Source organism: Vipera berus (assembly GCF_964194415.1).
Source record: "Vipera berus genome assembly, chromosome: 2".
NCBI classification, from domain to species: Eukaryota; Metazoa; Chordata; class Lepidosauria; order Squamata; family Viperidae; genus Vipera; species Vipera berus.
The window spans coordinates 243427157-243448090 of NC_138203.1; the positions used below are offsets into that span (position 1 = coordinate 243427157).

Sequence of the window (20934 nt, forward strand, 5' to 3'; positions counted from 1 at the left end):
GTAGTTTAAAATTAAAAAGTTCATACTACAAAAAGAATAATGAAAACATCCTGTCATTTTTTTTTTAAAAAAAAGGCCAAAAATAATCATGATTCCCGCAAACCAAAAATAATGTTGTAATAATAACTGATTATCAAGATTAACTAGCGAACACCTTCTGGAAGAGTACTGTCTTTATATGTCTTCTAGAAAAATATTAAGGAAGTCTCTTAAAGTTCCCTTAGAAACTAGTCTCCTTTATTAATATTATTTTTCCAAAATAATAATGTGTCAAAAGATCAGAACCAGAACTGAAAAGAAAATCTCCTGTGCTTGGCCTCCCTCATATCACAAAAATATTCCCAGGTAGAAGACAGTCCTGCAAACACTTGGATGTCAGAGAATTTGGGGTTGGAAGTGGGAACTGACAAAGATTGTCAGTCTTCCTTTCTATGTAATTACACTGTATCTCCCTTAACCTGTCATCATCAGGATCAGTTCAAATAACTTCTTCAAGCTCTCATATACTGTGTCATTCAGAGCAAGGAAACTGTGTGTATTGCCAGCTAAAATCTCAAAAATCTTATGAGATCATCAACATCTTGTGAGAATTTGCAAGATTTCAACCATGGTTTAAAAATTATGTTTTTATTCCTTTTATTCTCAGTTTATAGAAGCATAGAAAGAGGTTATGGGTGGCATCCCATTGCTGACTCTAATATAAAACTCAAATGGGAAGAGAATTTCCAGCTATCTACGGTTTCTTATAGTTGGAACTGCAACACATTTTCTTAATCTCTTGGAACACTATACTAGCATACATAGACTGATTCTTAGGTACTGTTTCACACACAAGCTTACACAGACACAGGCATTCTCACGATGTGGAACAACCTCTTTGCACAAGGATGCTCTCATGATTCCTTTCAGTATGGATTTTTTTAAAAAAAAGTTATTTAGAAATTTTCTTGAGTATGCGTGCAAGCACACACACACACACACACACACACCACCAAAAAGGGGGAGGGAACCTGTTGTATCAACTATTTTTAAATTTATCTTCCTGCCCCTAAATAAGATTTGGTAAAACTATCTGGAGAAAATGCAGACGGTTTTATTGATTTTTGTTGGTTAAATATGGGTACAGTTTATTGCTTGTCAATACTAAGCAGCTCTGATTAAGCAGAGCTTGTAAACAGAATGCCTTATAAACTGATTATTATATGAGTGCTGTCTCCTTGTTTCTTACAAATAATTACATCACACAAGACCAGGCTATATTAAGACTCATATAAAGTCATAATTTAGGAATATACTGATAATCAGTCTTTTGGACAATGACAAATATGTTCCACCAGCATGTCACTTGGTATATGCTAATGGAATTCTTTCAAAATAACCAATACAGCATCTGTTTGCTATTAGTCAAATGCATTGGAACTATGGATACTTCAGTAATGTGAGATTTTAATTGCCAAAAATGTTACCTTCTGAATTCAATCTAGGTGAGTCACCAGGACCAGCGGTTTAGTCTTCTGAGCTGTCAGACTCATGCCGGAGTTCACCCTCAAGGAACTTCTCTGAATGTGTCTGGTGAAAGAGAAGTTCCCTCAGGATGGGCTCCAGCACAAGTCTGAAACCTCCGAAGATTAAACCTCTGGTCCCAGTGATTGATCCAAATTGGATCCTGCAACATTATCCTGGGACACGTATATTTCATTTGTAACATAGCCTTCTATTAAAATCCCAAAGTATCAGTCTCAGTTTGATTATTTCATTTATTTATTCATTTATAAGAGATGGTGTTTCCAGAGAAAAAAGGAGGAACCTGCCCCACTTTACATCGGGGAGGACTGTGTGGAGAGAGTTTCCTCCTTTAAATTTCTGGGAGTCTACCTCTGTGAAGATCTGACCTGGAAAGTTAACACAACCTAGGTGGCTAGAAAGGCCCAACAGAGACTCCACTTCCTCAGGGTCTTGCGGAAGAACAGGGTAGAACAACGGCTAATGATGCTCTTTTACCGGTCTACTATAGAGAGCATCCTCTCATATGGTATTGTGGTTTGGTATGCTGGTCTGACAGCCGCGGACAGGAAAGTATTACAGAGGGTAGTGAGCACAGCACAAGAAATTGTGGGCTGTCCCGACACCACTGGATGACATCGCCAGGGCTTGTTGCCTTGGAAGAGTGAGGAAGATTCTCAGGGATGACTCACACCCTGGACGGTATCTCTTTACTCTCCTACCATCTGGTAGGATATATAGGAGTATAGCCAGCCGTACCAACAGGCTGAAGAATAGCTTTTATCCGTGGGCTGTTAGGCTTTTAAATGGGATATAATCTCTGTGAACTTATGCAGAATTGACTTGGGAGGCCGGTGTGTGGTGTAGTTGGTTCACATGATGTGGTAGGATGGAGAGTTTGTTGTCACTGTGTGTTGGGGGGAGAGAGCACGGGGGGAGGCTCAGCTAATCTCAATGTACACATGTCGTACTTTGACAATAAAGGTTTGTTTATTTATTTATTCATTCATTCATTCATCCATCCATCCATCCATCCATCCATCCATCCATCCATCCATCTCAAGCAAGTGATTCTGGGTGGCTTATAGTGATACGACCTAATTTGTTTTAGCTCCTCGCAAAAAAAAAATACTAAGCAGTACAGGATGATTACCACTTAGATGGGAAAACACTAGAAAAGCCTAGGCCTGTGGACTAGACTGGATAACTCAAGGGGAAAAAAATAGAAGAAAACAATGTCATGCCACTTTCATATTCTTGGAAAGAAGACTACCTGGTTATATCCACTAAGTTACCAACATTTGAGCTTAATTTGAAGGGAACATAATCTTTCATATCTGTCCATCTCAAGATAATTTCATTCCAAGCTCAGTGGCTTCTAAGATGTATTATGCTTACAAGTCCTGAAGTGTATAGTCATTCTATATGGCAGATTGGAAAAAAATCAGTAGAATCCAGAATGGCGTTAAAACTCTTTGGAGATATCATTTTGAATGCAAGTTTGATACTAAAGGCTTCTCAACTCTCAGATTATTCTCTTTTCTAAGTGTGAACAGAAGAGGAGTGAAAAAAAATCTCACATTTAACAATAAAGTATGCTAATCTTATATTTTACTTAATAAACACTTTGAAAAATTATACTTATTTTCACTGAAAAATATTTTCAGTTGTACAGTAACTGCTCATTTATGTTTTATTTACTGATAATAAATAGTTTTCTGAAGAAGAAAAAAAGGACCAATCTGTATGGTATGCATGGAGCTTATTTTTAGTCACTTGTTTTACCACACTTTGTCTTGTAAAACCACTGGAAAGCTCGTAAGCAAGAAAAATGATGAAATAAAACTTCAAGTATAAAACAAATTGCCATATAAACACAAAAGCCATAATATTTTTAAAAATATTTAAAATGCAACATGTACAGCATTGCAATAATAATAATAATAAAATATTTTCATCATTTGGTTTAACACTCATCATTTGACTTAAACACATGGAAACTCACAATTATTACTGCTGGTTTATTTGCCTTCCAATATAGATGTATATTGTCTCAGGAATATCTGGATATACATATATGATCTTAAAATGTCCCTTCCCATTTCAATTTGATATACAGTCTAATGATAAAACAGAAAATATGGCAGCTTCATTCATGTTTCTGCAAAGCTTCCTCAATAAGGTTGAGATAGGTAAAAAGAGCAGTGTGGCTTAATAAACACTTCTATAGAAATGTGACTGAAATCTTCTAATTAAGATATGAACCCTGAGGTTCTTATGACAAGTATCAAAAAACTATTGATAACTACCCCTGGCAGAAATATCACCTTTGCACTGGTCTATAATTTTTTTATTTATTTTTATTTTAATTCCATTTATATCCCACCCTTCTCCGAAGACTCAGGGTGGCTTACAAGCTTAGCAGTAGCCTTCATTCTATGTATATGCCTGCTTATTAGGGCTTTCACACACACCCCAAGCGGCATTATTACAAAGTCAGCTTATTGCCCCCAACAATCTGGGTCCTCATTTTACCTACCTCGGAAGGATGGAAGGCTGAGTCAACCTTGAGCCTGGTGGGATGCGAACCTGCACTAATTGCAGGCAGCTGGTGTTACTTAAGGAGGCATTAGCCCACTGCTCCACCAAGGAGCAGTTATAAAAGAGGTAGGCACCAAGAAATGAGTAGTGATCATTCATGAAAAACAAAGATTCCCCTGGTCCACATTGAAAAACTACCGCTTTGCTCCACATTTAAGCAAATCCTGCTTCCTGAACTTTGTAGACAAAACAAGGAGAGGTCAGTGTTGAAAAAATGTATCTGATGGTTGGTTGGTTGGTTGGTTGATTGGATGGATGGATGATGGACAGATGGATGAACGGACAGGTACTGTACGTGTTAAATAGATGCAATAGACAGATTCAAGAAAACTGAATTAATTGACTAAATAAATTTCTAAAGTTCATCCAAAAACAAAAGCAAAATCTTGTCATATCCTTTGAGACTCACAAGTCAGTGGAAGCCTATTAAAGCAGATTCCATACCATCATATTTGGATCTCAAAAGAACCATTATTCATCCATCATTTTCCCTAAATGCTTAGGAGAGAAATAATGGATGTTAGTTAACAGCAATGACAAAACTGAGAAGTTGTCAGGAATAGCTGTTGGAAACTTTAACACTTGCTTGTGCCAACTAACACATGAAAACCAAGCCATCAAAGAATAAGTATGATAGCCTGTTTCTCTAGTTTTGAAAGGAGGAAAGGATGGGAGTGTAGCAATATTTTGAAGGAAAACATAAAAAGAATGTTACATGATAATTTGGCATCAGCTTATTCCTTGTCTATTATAATTCAGTTACAGATAGAAAACAAGGGGAAGAAAATAACAGGAAACAGCCTAATTATCAAGGACAAAACATAATATTAATATTTTTTGACTAAGGATTTAGAGTCCTTCAATTATATCCACATTGTTCTGTCATAATGTCAATTCATTTTCTTTATTGCCCAGCTCTGAACAGTGCAATGTACAAATTAAAATAAAATAAAATTAATAGCCCCAAAACAGTTTAAAATTTAAAATTTAAAACCTTAAAAACCCTCAGTCCAGGCCGGCTAAGTCAAATAGCCAAGTTTTTAGGTCCCAGTGAAACGAGCAAAGGTCGGGGGCGATCTGGAGTTCCACAGGCAGCTGATTCCATAGGGCAGGCGTGCCCACCGAGAACGCTCTCCCCCTGGGAATCGCCCACCGGCACTCCCTGACCGGCGGGACCCTGAGGAGGCCTTCCCTGTGGGAGCACACAGAACGATGGGAAGTGGATGCTGGCAGCAGGTGCTCCCTAAGATAATCCGGACCCATGCCATTTAGGGCTTTATAGGTCATCACCAGCACCTTGAATCTCACCCGGAGGGCAACTGGAAGCCAATGCAGCTCACGGAGAAGAGGCATTACATGGGAGTATCGGGAGACCCCCATCACAACTCGCGCGGCCGCATTCTGCACCAGCTGAAGCCTCCGGGATTATTTATTCTTTATCACCAGGTATATTTGAGTGATTTGCATTTCTAACCAGCTGTAAGATTGTTGTAGAACACTAGAACTCTTTAGGAACCTGGCTTTTACATAAAACATTGTTCAGTTACTGTATAACAAATCAGAAGAAAATTTCATGTAAACAACTACATTTTAACAAACATTTTCTGGAAACACTCTTAATTACCTGCTAATCTTAATAATATTGAGAAGAACATATCCATTTCTATATCCAAACTATATCATCTTTAAAGACTTTGTCCTTAGTCCTATCTTCTTTACAAGACCCCAAACTTTACTTGTAGTTTATTTGAGAAGGAAGATCTGGCAAATATAGAGCGATTATAATGAATGGTGGGAAAGTCCACCTCTATTAAAACACCTTCTGGTAACAATGGACCTCTCGGATTAAGATGCTGTCAGAGATTAATAATCCTTATGTTCAAACAAATCTTAAAAAGTAATTATTAGGGAAAAGAGCTAGTTGATTTCATGATTTATGCCATTCTGAACATATGGAGGAGGAAATGGAATAATGATTTTGTACTTTGGCACATCTGAGACTTTCTATTATATAGCCTTTAGTGATTAAACAATAAAGCCTCAATGACATTTCCAGAAGACTGTGATTCTCTTATGTACTACTTCCCTTTCTGGCAGGGCTAGAAATACAGAAAGGTTTTCTTCCATGTGATTGTTTTGAGTTCCAACAGAATGTTTAAAAAGATACCAAGCTATATTTCCCATACTGCTTGTTCCAACAAGTGAACAAGGAGTTTATACTGTAGAAGCCATGTGAGTGGGAAACTGTTCATGTGTTCAAATATGCATCAGATCAATTGCCAAGGTAACAGTAGTAATTGACTAATTGATTATTTGTCATGGCATTTCTTAGCAACTTATTCTTTATCTTAGTTTGGTTTTATACGTTTTAATGTATTTATTATTTGTTTTTAGCTCTCTTGTATGCTTCTCAGAGTCCCTTGCTTATGAGACAGATGCTTATGTAAATTGGTTTTATAAATAAATAAACAAACCACATAGATATTTTTCCAAGATGATCTTTTCACAAGCTAGCCCTTCAGATGTATTCCTCACTTCTGCAATCAAGCCCATTCATCTTGCCGCTGAACATTTGCTTCCCTTATTGCCTTCCATATTTTAAGATTCTACAGACTCCTCAAGTGAGCTAGGAGTTTATACAAAGATCTACAGTATTTGTTTGCTTTCTTAGCTATCTATTGGTATTCTCAGGAGTCTTCAACACCAAAGTTCAAAAATGCCAATACTCTTTCTGTCCTGCTACAGAGGTCCATTTTTAATTCCCACAGAGAATCAAAGGGACAATCATTTCCTGCATTTTAATTCTTGTAGGTATAAACACATCAAGACACCCAAAATACATTTTCTAAGGACTTCCTAACTACCTTACCAAGTGCATCTTTTCTGCTTATTTCTTGTTAACTCTAAAGATGATTGATGCACTGCACTGGCATCAGGATAATGCAGGTTACTGATGTTTCTTATCTAGTTTTAAAACTGTCATTTTCTTCCAATCCACCCTTCTTCCATATATATTCAGGATATAGGCTGAATAAATATAGACTGTACAGCTTTATCTCAATCCTTTGCTGACTTGGAACTGACAGTGACTTCCTATCCTATCCTGTGTATAGGTTTTTCATGAGTACATTTTCCTAAGGTCATTACTATGGCCAAAATCTGTCTCACCTAAAACAGTCAAATCAATTTGAAAATACAAAACAAATGTATTAAGCCCGCAAACAACAACAATGTACACCAAGGTCCCAGCAAAGCACTGGTAGCTTGCTAAAGACTCCTAAAGCAAATGCAGAACCAAAGTTTATATATCTTTGGCCTACAGACAAAGGCCATTACAGTATGATGTTGAAGGGCTGTTGATAAAGGCATCTGGGTGACCTTATTTACATCTTCCTACTAGTTTAATATGCTAGCTGTGCTATTTTTAACATATGATCGGTGAGTATAAAAAATTGGTTTACCGGGCTAAGGGAATTAGGTTTATGTAGCCTAATGAAGAGAAGACTTAGGGAGACTTGATAGCAGTCTCCCAATACTTGAAGGGCTGTCACAGAGAAGAGGATGTCAATTTAATTTCCATAACACCTGAATGCAAAACAAGAAGCAATGGGTGGAAGCATGTCAGAGGGAGACCCAACCTGAAAATACAAAGGAATTTCCTAACAGTGACAACAATTAATCAGTGGAATAACTTGTCTCACAGAACTGTGGAGATTTTCAAGAAAAGATTGAACAACCATTTGTCTGGGATGGTATAAGGACTCCTGTCTTGGGTAGAAAGTTGGACTAGAAGACACCAAGGTCCCTTTCAGTCGCCTGATTCTTCCCCCTGTTGCCACTCAGGGTTAATCACGTTTGCTATTAATGTCTTATTACAAGGACCTTTTTAAGCAATTCATATGTATTGCGGGGGCAGGGGACGGCATCTCATAGGTTTGGTAGTGAATACAGCTCACATGTGAATGGGGAGGTACCTTTTACCATTACATCCCCCCATTTCTTTTCCATGCCTTTTCCATGTGGAATATAGTGGAGGGGTTAAAGTGCCCAAAAGGAATGAGTATTTTTACAGCATCTATACTGAGTAGAACAGAAAGAACAAAACATTTTACACCAGCATTATATATACTGTAAACATAAAGAGAAACACAAGAAAAATTAAATACCTAGGACAACAACTTGTGTTCTAAATTAACTAGTCTACTTGAGCAACAGATTGTGCTTGTTTGTGTATAATAGCAATATCGAGCTGTGTGGGAGATAAATCTTTTACTGCCATAGCATTCCATACTTTACATGGTTAACACAATCAAATGCATTTTTTTAATGCATGAAGTACTTGACTTCTGATTTTGTATTCTTTGGCTTTTTCAATTACCTATAATGCATCATGATTAATGATCCTTGTTCCTTGGCCTTTTCTAAAATCAGCTTGAACGTCTGGCATTTTTCTTTCTATGCAGGGCTCTAATCCCTAACTGATGATCCTAAGCATGTTTTTTCCAAGATGTGAAATTAAGGATTTTATACAATAGTCTGCATACTTTAAATCTTATTTCTTTGATATGTAGGTTGACCTCTTCTAATCTGTTGAATACTGTATCATTCTCATTCTCCAGATTTGCTGGTATTGTTAGAATCTTTACTGATTACCCTTCTTGACAAGTTTCTGCAAATAATACATTAGTTCCAGTAACTTTCTGATGAGGTAATAACTAGAATGCTGTTCTCCTCATCTTCTAGAAGTACATGTTCCAATAGATATTGACATACCTATTGTACAGAATCTCAGTACAGTCCTTCCATGTTTCATCTTCTTTGAATACAATATTAAGTATTCTTTAGCATATCAATTTGAGGCTGGAACAGCCTTCTGAATTCAGAGACTTTTGGAAAAGTTTATTTTGCTATGTTTGTTTCCAGCTATAATGTATTTACAGATATTATTGTAATACTGCTTCTTGCCTGATCGATCAGCTCTGTGTAATTTTTTATGAAATTCCTTCTTGAGATCTTTGTCTTTCTAGGTTTGGGCTTCTTCTTCTGTGCAATTTCCATCATCTGTTCTTATATCCGATTTGCTCTCTTCTGTTTTTTTTTTTGTTTTCTGGCAGTATTCATCTATTTGTTTTCTTCATTCATCTATATGAACATTTTGGTATCACTCCACAATTCCTCTGGGTCTCTATCCAATGCTGTTCAGGACTTCAAATTTCCATGTTCCACTTGGAAATGATGGATATATACTCATCCTGGAAACTGCTTGCATTTTTTTTAACCTTCCACTTTAGCCTAACTTGAAATTTGCACATGAACAATTCATGATCTGTTCCATAATTGCCCTTGGATATATTAATATTTTGATTGAGTGTTTCCATCTCTTTGTATCAGTAATATAGACATCTATTCTTCTGTGTTATCTTTCTGGTGATGTCCATGTATGTAGGCATTGCTTCAGTTGCTTGAAGACTGTATTAGTTACAAAGAAGTCCTTCGATGGGCAGAAACTGGTAAGTCATTATCTTGCTTCATTTCTCTTTCTTGGGCCATACAATCCAACTTCATTTTCATCATTACTATTTTGAACTTTGGCATTTCATTTTTCATACACAAAGAACATATCTTGCTTGCACATTCTGTACATTTCAGATTGGACTTGAGCACAAAACTCATCAAGCTGCTGTTCTTCTGGCTCAATGGTTGGAGCCTAAGCTTGGATAACCATCATATTAAAGGGTTGTCTGCAAAGGCTAATTGATATTATTCGGTCATTGACTTCATTGTACTCTAATACCATCTTTGCTATATCTTTCCTATGAAATCAAAGCCATCCTTCTTTTTTGTTTTGTTTTTTATGTTCTCAGTAGTGAATAGTATGATCTTCTGACTGAAAGGATCCAACTTCACTCTATTTCAATTCGCTGATGCCTAAAATGTCAATGTGTAGTCAGTTCATTTCATCTTTCATTTTATTGACCTTTCCCATGCACATGCTTCCTGTGTTACATGTTCACTCTATATTTTTGTTTTTGCATCTTTTTTTTCCTGCATAGCAATAGCATCAACTAGATGTCCCAAACCCTTTAATCTAGTTCTATCATAAACACCATTAGTACTGTGAAAGTTCCACAGTTGTTCTTTAGTAACGTATTGAGTATCATCTGACCTGAGAGGTTCAATAATCAAGCATTAGGTCATTAATCACTTTAGATTATCTATCCCTGTCATTTTTGGTATAGTATAGTATAGTATAGTAATGATTTACCATTATTTTCTCCTAACCAATATAATTCCATTGCTATTGTCATTATCTCCAACATCATCCCATATTGCTGCTGCCTACTAGAGATTCCTGCTTGCTTTAGCTAGGCAATTGGAGTGATCCCCATAGTGAAAGCATGTATACCCTCATGCTGGTTTACTATTTCATAAGCATCCTTTGCTCATTGTCCTTATCCCCATCTCTACCACCACCAATGAAGCAGCAAAGGTGGTGTTGAGGTAGGAGCTGTAGTCCTGCAAGTAACAGAATCATATACTTGGAAACAGAGTCACCTTATAAGGGAAATGCGTGGCAGAGAAATTTAACAAAAAACAACAGAGAACAAAATACAAGAGGAGTTGAAGTACAACTACTCCAGATGACCAACACTTCTTTCATACCAGACTTGGGAAGCACCCAGGAACAAAAAGGAAAACTCCTGACAAACAGGCAGACATCTGCATACAGAATCCTGGATACTGTTAGAGAATCTGCTGTGGGTTGCTATATATCTGACTCTGCATTCATCAAGAGTCTACATCAGCACTCCACACTTTATGGTATTGGTGTCTTGTATGAAATATGACTATAGCATTCCCAGCAAAGCACCTGCACTTCAGATATCTACTATGCTGTTTATTTCGTGCCATCAGAAGTGATTCAAAGCATCAACTGCAAACATCTCAAGCCTTTTTTAAAACAATGTTTAAAGAAAAAAAACAACCCTACTTATAGAAGTAGCAGAATTTGGAAGGGAGGCAGATCAGCATAATCGCTCCTCTCCAACTAGGTTGCCTTGATGTTAGCTTTCTGAAGACTGTGATGTATGAAAAATATCTTTATATGGATTTAGTTTGTACAGACTGCCTTTATGTAAGTAAGGGGAAAAAAAGTATACATGGAGGCCAAAAGAATAGTAGGGCTTACCTTCAATGGTTGCTCGCTTAGGCAGGATGGTGATTGCTCCCTCTGCAACATCTTCTTGTTGAATTACTGGAGTCATTTTGGAACCCCAGGTGTCTGAAGCCACCCACAGAAAATGACCAACTTGATCAGCCCTTTTTGCCGCTGCAAGGATTTGTCTGTAAAGAGAAAACAGTTATCATTCTCAGGGGAGAAAAAGCAAAAGAGTATTTATTCATATGGTGGAACATTCACCAGCAGAAAATAATTATCTAATGAGCCAAAACAATGAATCCTACAGACTGGAAAATCAGATTTCTTTAAAAAAAAAACCAACCCACAAACAACTTAGTTGAATAAGAACTGCTTATTATTGTCTTGTGGCTTGTACCATCAGCTGAGAAACTTAATACAGTTGAAAATGCAGAAATATAATTTAGAAATTAAGCATTATTTCTTAAATAACACCATATTCCATAAATCAAGTCATATTGCAGATGTGCATAGTGTTCATTAGTACTACTGATGCTTGCTAAACCATGCAATATACTTTCCATCCTCATCTTTGGGTCTTCTGGAAAAGTACTAGTTTCGATGGAAGGATTTCTAGCATAAGGAAAGATAGAAATGTGCTTAAATGACATTTTAGTTGAAACCTGACTAATTCATACTATGCAAAGGGACAATAAACCTGTTCATGCAAAATTTGCTAATTCAATAGCATAAACGTTTCTAAAAATGACTATTAGGAGGAAGCATACATTGTAAAATAGTGTATTAGGAAAATACACACAAAAAGCACACATTGTTTTCATAGTATAGCCCAGTTTGAATTCTGTTCTGAGATTCTACTAAAGAAATTTGTGGAAGATAATACCATTAATGATTATTAGTCTTGAAAACTATACAGTCACCTTAGTATCAATTGCAAGGAATACAAGTAGATACTCAGTTGTGAGCAGTTTGATTAAAGGGGTATGTGTGTGTGTGATTGCATATCCCAATGGAGCAAGGTCTTGTTTTAAGGCAGGCGTGTCAAACTGCTGGCTCACGGGCCGGATGCATCATGCCAAAATTGCACCATTGCCAGCAATGGGGAAAAAGTTGCAATACATTGCATGATGTCATGTGATGTCGCAAGTTTGACATGCCTGTTTTAAGGGATGATAGTGAATCCAGGTCTTATGCTATGGCAAAAGTACCAGCATAACTAGGGGCATGAACATTTTTTTCTAAGTAGGTGTGAGTCCCACATGAATTTATCCTGGACAACATCTGCTCAACCTGAGAGGGTTCTTGAAAGCTCCTCATATTTCTATAGGATTCTTTCTTTTTGAATTGTTATATGGCTAAAAAGTCAGGAGAACCTTTCAGATGGCTAGGGACAATAAGGAAAGGCCAGACCTCTTCCAAGCAATATTAACTATATCCTGCAAATGGGGGACAAGCTAGATCAGATGGAAGAACTGGCTTCAGAAAATCTTCAGCAATCTCAAGTGCACCAAAAATCACAATGTTGTCAGTATTTTAACCAGGACAGAAAGAATTACTATATATTCCTTCCTTTGCCAGCAAATTACTAGCTGAGTAACAAGGGACTTTTCAGTGCAACAGTATTTATGATCATGGGAAGAAAATGCTGGACAAGATGGACCAAGAATGAACTTAGGATAGATCAGGACCTACCAGAGATGTACTATATAAGTAATTCACAATGAATTACCAAGTATTTCTAACGCCCAAATAATGATAATATTCAATAAGCATCAAATGAGCTTTCTCAACTAATTCTGGTTGCATGAATGAAGAAATTTTAGGATCTATATGAAGCAACTGTCAACTCAAGGTCTGCATTTAATAAAATAAAACAAATTCTGGACTCAAAGCAGCTTGAATGTAATTTATGTCTTTTACACTTCTAGCTACTAATAAAATTACATTCATTCTCATAGGCTCAGCTGAAGAAATAAGAGCCAATTATAATTTGAATATTTTTCTTACAAAATGACTGCCATGAAAGAAGATTATTTATCCATAAAATGGCTGCTGGATTGGGTTTCATCACAATATATGTACAGGTAGTCCTCAACTACAACTTTTCATTTAGTGACTATTCAAAGTTTTAACGGCGTAATTGTTTTTCATATTTACGACTGTTGCAGAATGCTCAGGATCACATGATCAGAATTTGGATGCTTGGCAACTGGCTTGTATTTATAATGGTTGCAGTGTCCCAGGGTCATGTGACCACCTTTTGCAACTTTCTGACAAGCAAAGTCAATAGGGAAGCCAGACACACAACCAGGTTGCTAATGTCAAGTTTCCCACATGTGGGCTTTTCAAGTGACTCTGAGGCATTGTTTACCTTAAAAGTCCTTTATTAGCCTAATACACTGGCAAATGCTTGCTCTAAGGAAGCTGGAATCTGAAATCTCCACCCCTTGCACAGTACAATTCTCCACCTTTCTAATTTTGTCATTAATCATATTCTCCAATTAATTTAAAGAATCAGTTTCCCTTCCATTAGAAAATCCACCAAGGCCTTAACTTCTTAGTTAGAGATGGCCTTGAAAAGTGCAATCCTACTCGTTCCCCCTCCTAACCTTAAACTAAATGTCTAAAGCAATACACAAGTTTAACATATGAAATGGCTACTTCTTCATCTCTTGTCAATCAATTACATTTGATGTTAGCAGCGTTGACATCTGCCCCCCCCCTTACAAAAAGGATAGATCTTGTAATGTAAACAAAACACAAGTTAGGAACTGGCTTTTGGTTTGTTGGGGTGTTTCTCATAAAACCTCTTGATAAGTCTGTCAGCTTTCACATCAGTAGATTTCACCCAAATGGCTTCAGACAATTGGTATCCCTTCCATTGTAGTAGGTATTGTAATTTTCCCTTAAAGATTCTAGAGTCAAGAATATGTTTCACTTCATAATGGATCTGACCTGCTACCACAAGGTGTCCAGGTGCTTTCTTAGTGGGAGGTCTTAAAGTGGAGGTTCAAAAAGGTTTCAGCAAGCTACAATGGAACACCGGGTGAATTTTCCCCAAAGGTCTGGGTAGTTTCAATTTTACTGTGACCAGGTTGATGATTTTCACAATGGGGAAAGGCCCCAAGAATTTTGGTCCCAATTTCTTATTGGGTAGTTTAAGGCGTAAGTATTTGGTCGACAAATAAACCTTTCCCCAACTTGGAATGTTCTTTGGAGAGCTCTCTTTTTGCCAGCTTGCTTTTTGTAGGTCTCAAAAGTCTTTTTTAAGGCCACCTTTGTATTTTTCCAAACTTCTTCTCAACCCCTCACCCAATGATCAAGTGTCTGGGAAGTGGAGGGTAACTGAGGGTATTCCAGTATGGGGTTGAATTCTTTCCCTGTGGCTACACAGAAAGGAGTGTAGCCGGCGCTGCTATGTACTGAATTATTGTAAGCCACCTCTGCAAAAGGGAGGAGGTCGGTCTAGTTCATTTGTTGGTAAGAGACGTAGCATCTAAGGTATTGTTCCACCATTTTGTTGGTGGATACTGCGGCTCCGTTAGTAGCCAGGTGAAAAGCAGTTGATAGACCTTGAGATAATCCAATTAATTTAAGAAAGTTTCTCCAAAATTTTGCTGTGAACTGCACCCCTCTGTCCGAAATTATTCGCTTGGGGCACCATGTAGTCGATAGATATGTTTTAGGAACAACTTAGTCAAGCATTGAGCCGATGGAAGTCCTTTGCAGGCAATAAAGTGAGCCTGTTTTGAAAATAGGTCTATCAGATTCCAGCTTGATGTCAGGTTTCTGACGTATGGGCTTTTCAAGTGACTCTGAGGCATTGTTTACCTTAAAAGTCCTTTATTAGCCTAATACACCGGCAAATGTTTGCTGAAATCTGAAATCTCTGCCCCTTGCACAATATATTAAAACACAATTCTCCTCCTTTCTAATTTTGTCATTAATTATATTCTCCAATTAATTTAAAGAATCAGTTTCCCTTCTGTTAGAAGACCCGCCAAGGCCTTATCTTTTTAGTTAGAGATGGCCTTCAAAGGTGCAATCCTACTAGTTCCCCTTCCCAACCTTAAACTAAATGTCTAAAGCAATACACAAGTTTAACATATGAAATAGCTACTTCTTCATCTCTTGTCAAGCAATAACATTCGATGTTAGCAGCGTTGACAGCTAACTTGACAACTGCAGAGATTCACTTAACAAGTGTGGCAAGGAAAGTCATAAAATGGGGAAAAACTCACTTAACAATTGTCTCACTCAGCAACAGAAATTTTCAATTCAGTTATGGTCATAGGTCAAGGACTACTTGTACCGTTGTTGTTTTTTTGTGGAGGCAAACTGCTGAAGTTCTTTCCCATTGCCCATTATTGATCATGGTTACCTCAAGCTTTCCACATAGAACCACTAATTTTATTTTCTAAATATGTTTATATATTCTGTATTGGATCCAGAACTATTCTGATAATAAAGAGAGTAATGTTTGCTTCACAGCAAGTCATCTTCCTATATGTTTTAAATTAAAAGATTCTTTTCAAGTACAGTGAAGTGAACCACGTAGCTAAGGATAACAGTTATGTCTATGAGCTAGAATACGAGTCACTAAGCATAATCTTTTAATTTAATCAAGTTAGAGACACCTGAGGAAGATTGATCAAACTGCATTTGGTTCAGGCTAATGGAGGTAGAAATCATTGTTCCACTTAGGAAAAATAAATGTGTAACACTGAATACAATTATTTATAGCCATGACCAGACAAAAATTGGACAGAGTATTCTCAGTCAGAAATTTGTTCAAAGATATACTTTTAGATACTACTAATCCATGAGATTTTCACTGGCCAAGAAAGAAAAATGTGGTTTAATTTGCTTGGTAAAAAAAAAAATAATGCAGCAGGAAGATGCCATTCAACCAAGTTATTGCAATAGTCTAATGAAGTTCATCACATATGTAAAATTACACTTGAATAATTCTCACTTCTTCATCACAAACAGCCTGGAAGATTATTCAATCAACCAAAACATTGTTTCCAAACCTAGCAGAATCCCATTTTCCTACATACTATTTTTTTTATGAAATTACTGTTCATTGATCCATCTAAAATTATTTTCAGGGGCACTATTGATTCTTAGAAAGAGAATCAAGCATAATGACTACTCTTGTTTCATTTCTGAGTTGTAATTCAGAAATGAGAACACAAGAAACATTGCTTGAGCATCTAGCAAGAACGGAATGAGTAAATTTGGGAATAACTACACGAGTCCAGGCATTCATTCTATTTGAACTAATACACCATTCAGTTCTACCCTGGTGTTAACAAAGAGGCAATGAATGAAAATATTTGAATGCATTATATTTCCCTCCTCCCCACCTCCTTATACTATGCAGAAATGTCAGATGAATGATCCCATATAATTCTTCAAAACAAAATCTTCAATATATATTATATTCTAACAGACTGAGGTACTTGCTAATTCAAAGGGGGGGGGAAAGATCACATTCCCTAACTTCCTACCAATTTCCTGTATGCTATCCTGAAACAAAGCAGTGAAAATTCATTGGTTACAAAGAAAACAGAATATTAATGAGTGTACCAAGAGAAAAATTGTTTCTGTGATCCACAAAACTGTTTAAAAAGAATAGTGCCAGGCCTGAAGACACACACACACACACACACAGAGAGAGAGAGAGAGAGAGAGCACCAATATGGTGTGATTATAGAGTACGGCAATATTTATTTTTGTTTTTGCTATTCTTGGAAATATTTTTTTGATTTTTTCCTTTATCCTAGTATATCAAGACGATATACAAATGGAACTGATACAACAAAATCATAAAATATCACAATAGCAACATATCCAAACTATACACAATAAAACCAATATTAGGCAAGTCTTCTCTTATGTGAGGGCAACATGTGGCCTTGCGATGCATTAGATATGAAACCATGAAAATACCCTGAAATTTTGCATTAAGTAGGGGATTTATTTCCCAGTGATAACCAATATGAAAATTCTCTCTTAACCTGATTGAATGACTCGGGGGCAGAAAAAAAGTAACTTTGTGAGGCCTGCCTGGCATTGTATTCTTAGAATCATGGAATTGGGGGAAGAGAAAACCGACCAGCTTCATTCCTTGCTCTTAGGGCATAATATGCCATTTATAAAAGAGCCAAGAACAGGTTGTTGTCCCCAAATTTGGGTCTTAGCCTGGTGCCAATGCTGATGAAGACTATCAGACATGAGGTGCAGGATTGATCTTCTTTTGCTTCAGCAAAAATGGGTCCCAGCCAGCAAAGTGCCAGGATCCAGAACAAAGGATTCAACAAGCTTTTATACAGTTTCTCAAGGCAGGATAAAGAAACATTGTCTAATAGGCTTTTAAAAAAATATTTAAAGGGTCCTCTCTTGGCTCCACACCATCCCTATTTCTAAGTCTTAACCAATAAACACTTCAAAAGTTATCTAACAGGTATTCTATTGGCTCTACTTCAACCCTATTCCTAAAAGTTAATAGGCATCTTCTGTTGACTCTGTCTTAGCCTTATTCCTTATCTTAGTAATATGTCTCACATGATATATCTGACAGTCAGCTCATGCTTTCTACATTGAAAGGAGTCCCACCTAGCCACACTCCCTCTTCCTTTATCTTTGTTATGCAGGCTTTGAAATATGAATCTCCTCCCTTCCTTCTGAGTTCATGCATTTTACAGCAAATGGCCCTACAGCAAATGGCCCATCAAGTTATGGCAACAGTCCTAGCTGTGCTATCCCTCTATATCTCTCTTTTGCCTTTCAGCTTATCTGCTTTTCTAACTCTGCTGCTTTCTATTGAAGAATAACAAACTAAAGAAACCTTGGAAATCATTTACTCTAAGCCTCCATCCAGGCATGTATCTACTACTAAAGCATCTCAGACAAGTTACCACCTAGCTTCAGAAGAAGAGTGCCCTTGCCAATATATAAGGCAATCCATTGCAATACAGCCATTGTTGTTAGGATTTTTTTAAATATCTCACCAAATCTACCTGCTTGTAATGTAAAATTCTTCTTCTTCTTCTTCTGTTTTTTTGGAACATCGAAGCTCACAAGTAGGTCACAGGGCTCTACAAAACCTCTACAAAATCTAGCCAAATTTCTTGCCAAACAACTACAGCCTTACGTAAATTCCATCACCTCACACGTACAAAACTCATTCCAATTCATAGAGATCATAAGTAAACTAAACTTACAGCCCTGTGACCTACTTGTGAGCTTCGATGTCATATCCCTCTTCACCCAAGTGCCAATCAAAGAAGCCTTGACAGCTATCCTAAATAAATACAACCCCCCAAAACACATCCTAGATCTGACCAACCACTGCCTATCAAACACATACTTCATCTACAATGGACAAAGATACAAACAAATGGAAGGAGCACCTATGGGATCACCCCTTTCACCTGTCATCGCAAACCTCTACATGGAACACTTTGAAACCCTCGCTCTAGAAAAATCCAACCACAAACCCAAACTCTGGCTCAGATACGTAGATGACACCTTCGTAATCTGGCCACACAGCAAAGAAAAACTGGATGACTTCCTCACACACCTCAATAGCCTACACCCCAGAATACAATTCACCATGGAAACAGAAGCTAACAATCAACTTCCCTTCCTTGATGTCTTAGTCTACAAGAAATCCAACGGCTCCCTAGGACACACTATCTACCATAAAAAAACACACACAAACCTCTATCTGAACGCACTCTCACACCACCACCCAGCACAGATCAACTCCGTAGCCAAGACACTCATCTCCAGAACAAAACACCTAGCTGACGAACAACACCTAAAAACCGAACTACACACTCTCACTAATGTACTAACAGCCAATGGATTCCAAAGAAACATGATTACCAACTTAATCCGAAGAGAGACACCCACAGAAACCCAAGACAGAGAACAAGAAAATGGAAAAGCCCTCCTCCCATACTTAAAAGGGACCACAGACAGAATCAGCAAGATCCTTCAAAAACACAACATCAAAACAGCATTCTACACAGACAGAAAAATACCCACCATCCTAAGAAACCCCAAAGACATAATTGGGTTAGAAAACCAAAGAGTATACGAAATCCCATGCACCACCTGCCCTAACACATACATCGGACAGACCAACAGAAGAATAAGTGCACGCATTGAAGAGCACAGGAACTCACTCAGAAAGGGAGAACAAACTTCATCCCTGTTCCAACACTTTAAAGCCACGGGGCATGAAATTGATTTAAAAAAAACCAAAACTATCGCCAAAATTGAACATTTTAACAACAGAATAATCAGAGAAGCCATTGAGATAGAAAAACGCCCCCACAGCATGAACAAACGAGATGATACCTCTCGCCTACCAGCCATTTGGAAACCCGCCTTGATTGACAGACGAGTCCCAACCACCAAGAATGATACCAGACCCAAACTCATGATAACATCACATAACATCACCACCACACAACCATTCAAAAAGCAAATCCGAACCCACAACGATAACGACACACAACCACAAAACAGAAACCTAACTACAGCTGCAACATCAGCCACTTTAAACCCCTCCAAACCACACAATAAGCAAACTGACACCCACTATAAAAACATGGCACCACCACAAACACGGAGCCGAACAAAAGCAGCACAACTCACCAGTTCAGGTCTAAGGCTGGCAGCTGAGACCAGCCCATCCACTCAAAACACACCCCCACTCAATCAGAACACAGCCCCCATTCAAAACACACTCCCACCCAATCAGAACACAGCTAACCCCCCACCCAATCAGAGCACACCTCCACCCACAGAACACACCCCCTCTGGCAGTTTAAAAAAGAGGAACAAACAGCCACTACCACACACTTCTCCCAGAAGAACGAAGCTGAAGCCACTAGCCTGAGGATGACGGATGAGATTTCGTCGAAACGTTGCTCCTATACTTTCAATTCTACGTGGGGAAAAACCCGAATGACCAAAGATCTACATACAAACACCCGCAAAAACCTCAGAAAACAAATAGATAGATAGATAGATAGATAGATAGATAGATAGATAGATAGATAGATAGATAGATAGATAGATAGATAGATAGATAGATAGAGATAGAGATAGAGATAGAGATAGAGATAGAGATATATGTGTGTGTGTGTGTGTGTGTATACATGCATAAATAAATAAAAACGAAATAAATAAAAATGAAATAAATAAATAATCTTCTCCAGAGTTCTTCCAACCATTTCTTGCAAGTTTTCTTCTATTTTAGCCCCCTTATCATTCATTTTAAGTGTTCTTTTCTAGATCTGTTCCTGTGTGCTTATCTTCATCCCTAAAATGCAGAAACCTGAAACAGACCAAAGATTTTAGGTTCTATCTGAGCAATGCAGAATAGAATGAAATCATAATTTATCTTTACAGTATCTTGACATTATACCTCTCTGATGCTGCTGAGCATTTGCCTGTTCCTTGCAGCTATATGGTATAGTTGGCTCAGATTCAGCTGCTGATCAATCAATATTACCCGCTCTTATTTGTGTTACTGCTGCCTGATAATATTTTTCCCTCCATTTCCTACTCACAACTTTTATTCCTCCCAAACAAATGTAGGACTTTGCATACATGTCCTTGTTTTAATTCCTCCTGCCCAATGTTCCAGT

The 20934-nt window shown here is 37.5% G+C and overlaps 1 protein-coding gene across 2 annotated transcripts in view; it reads right to left on the bottom strand.

Moving 5' to 3' along the window:
- GRM7 (glutamate metabotropic receptor 7) overlaps positions 1–20934 on the bottom strand; it is a gene marked incomplete at both ends in the record, with an annotated part of 531934 nt that overhangs the window by 251982 nt on the left and 259018 nt on the right. For both annotated transcript variants that reach the window (XM_081320747.1, XM_081320746.1), the window contains one exon: positions 11294–11448. In XM_081320747.1, the coding sequence (XP_081176873.1) occupies positions 11294–11448 (155 nt within the window). The remainder of the gene's footprint in view (positions 1–11293; positions 11449–20934) is intronic.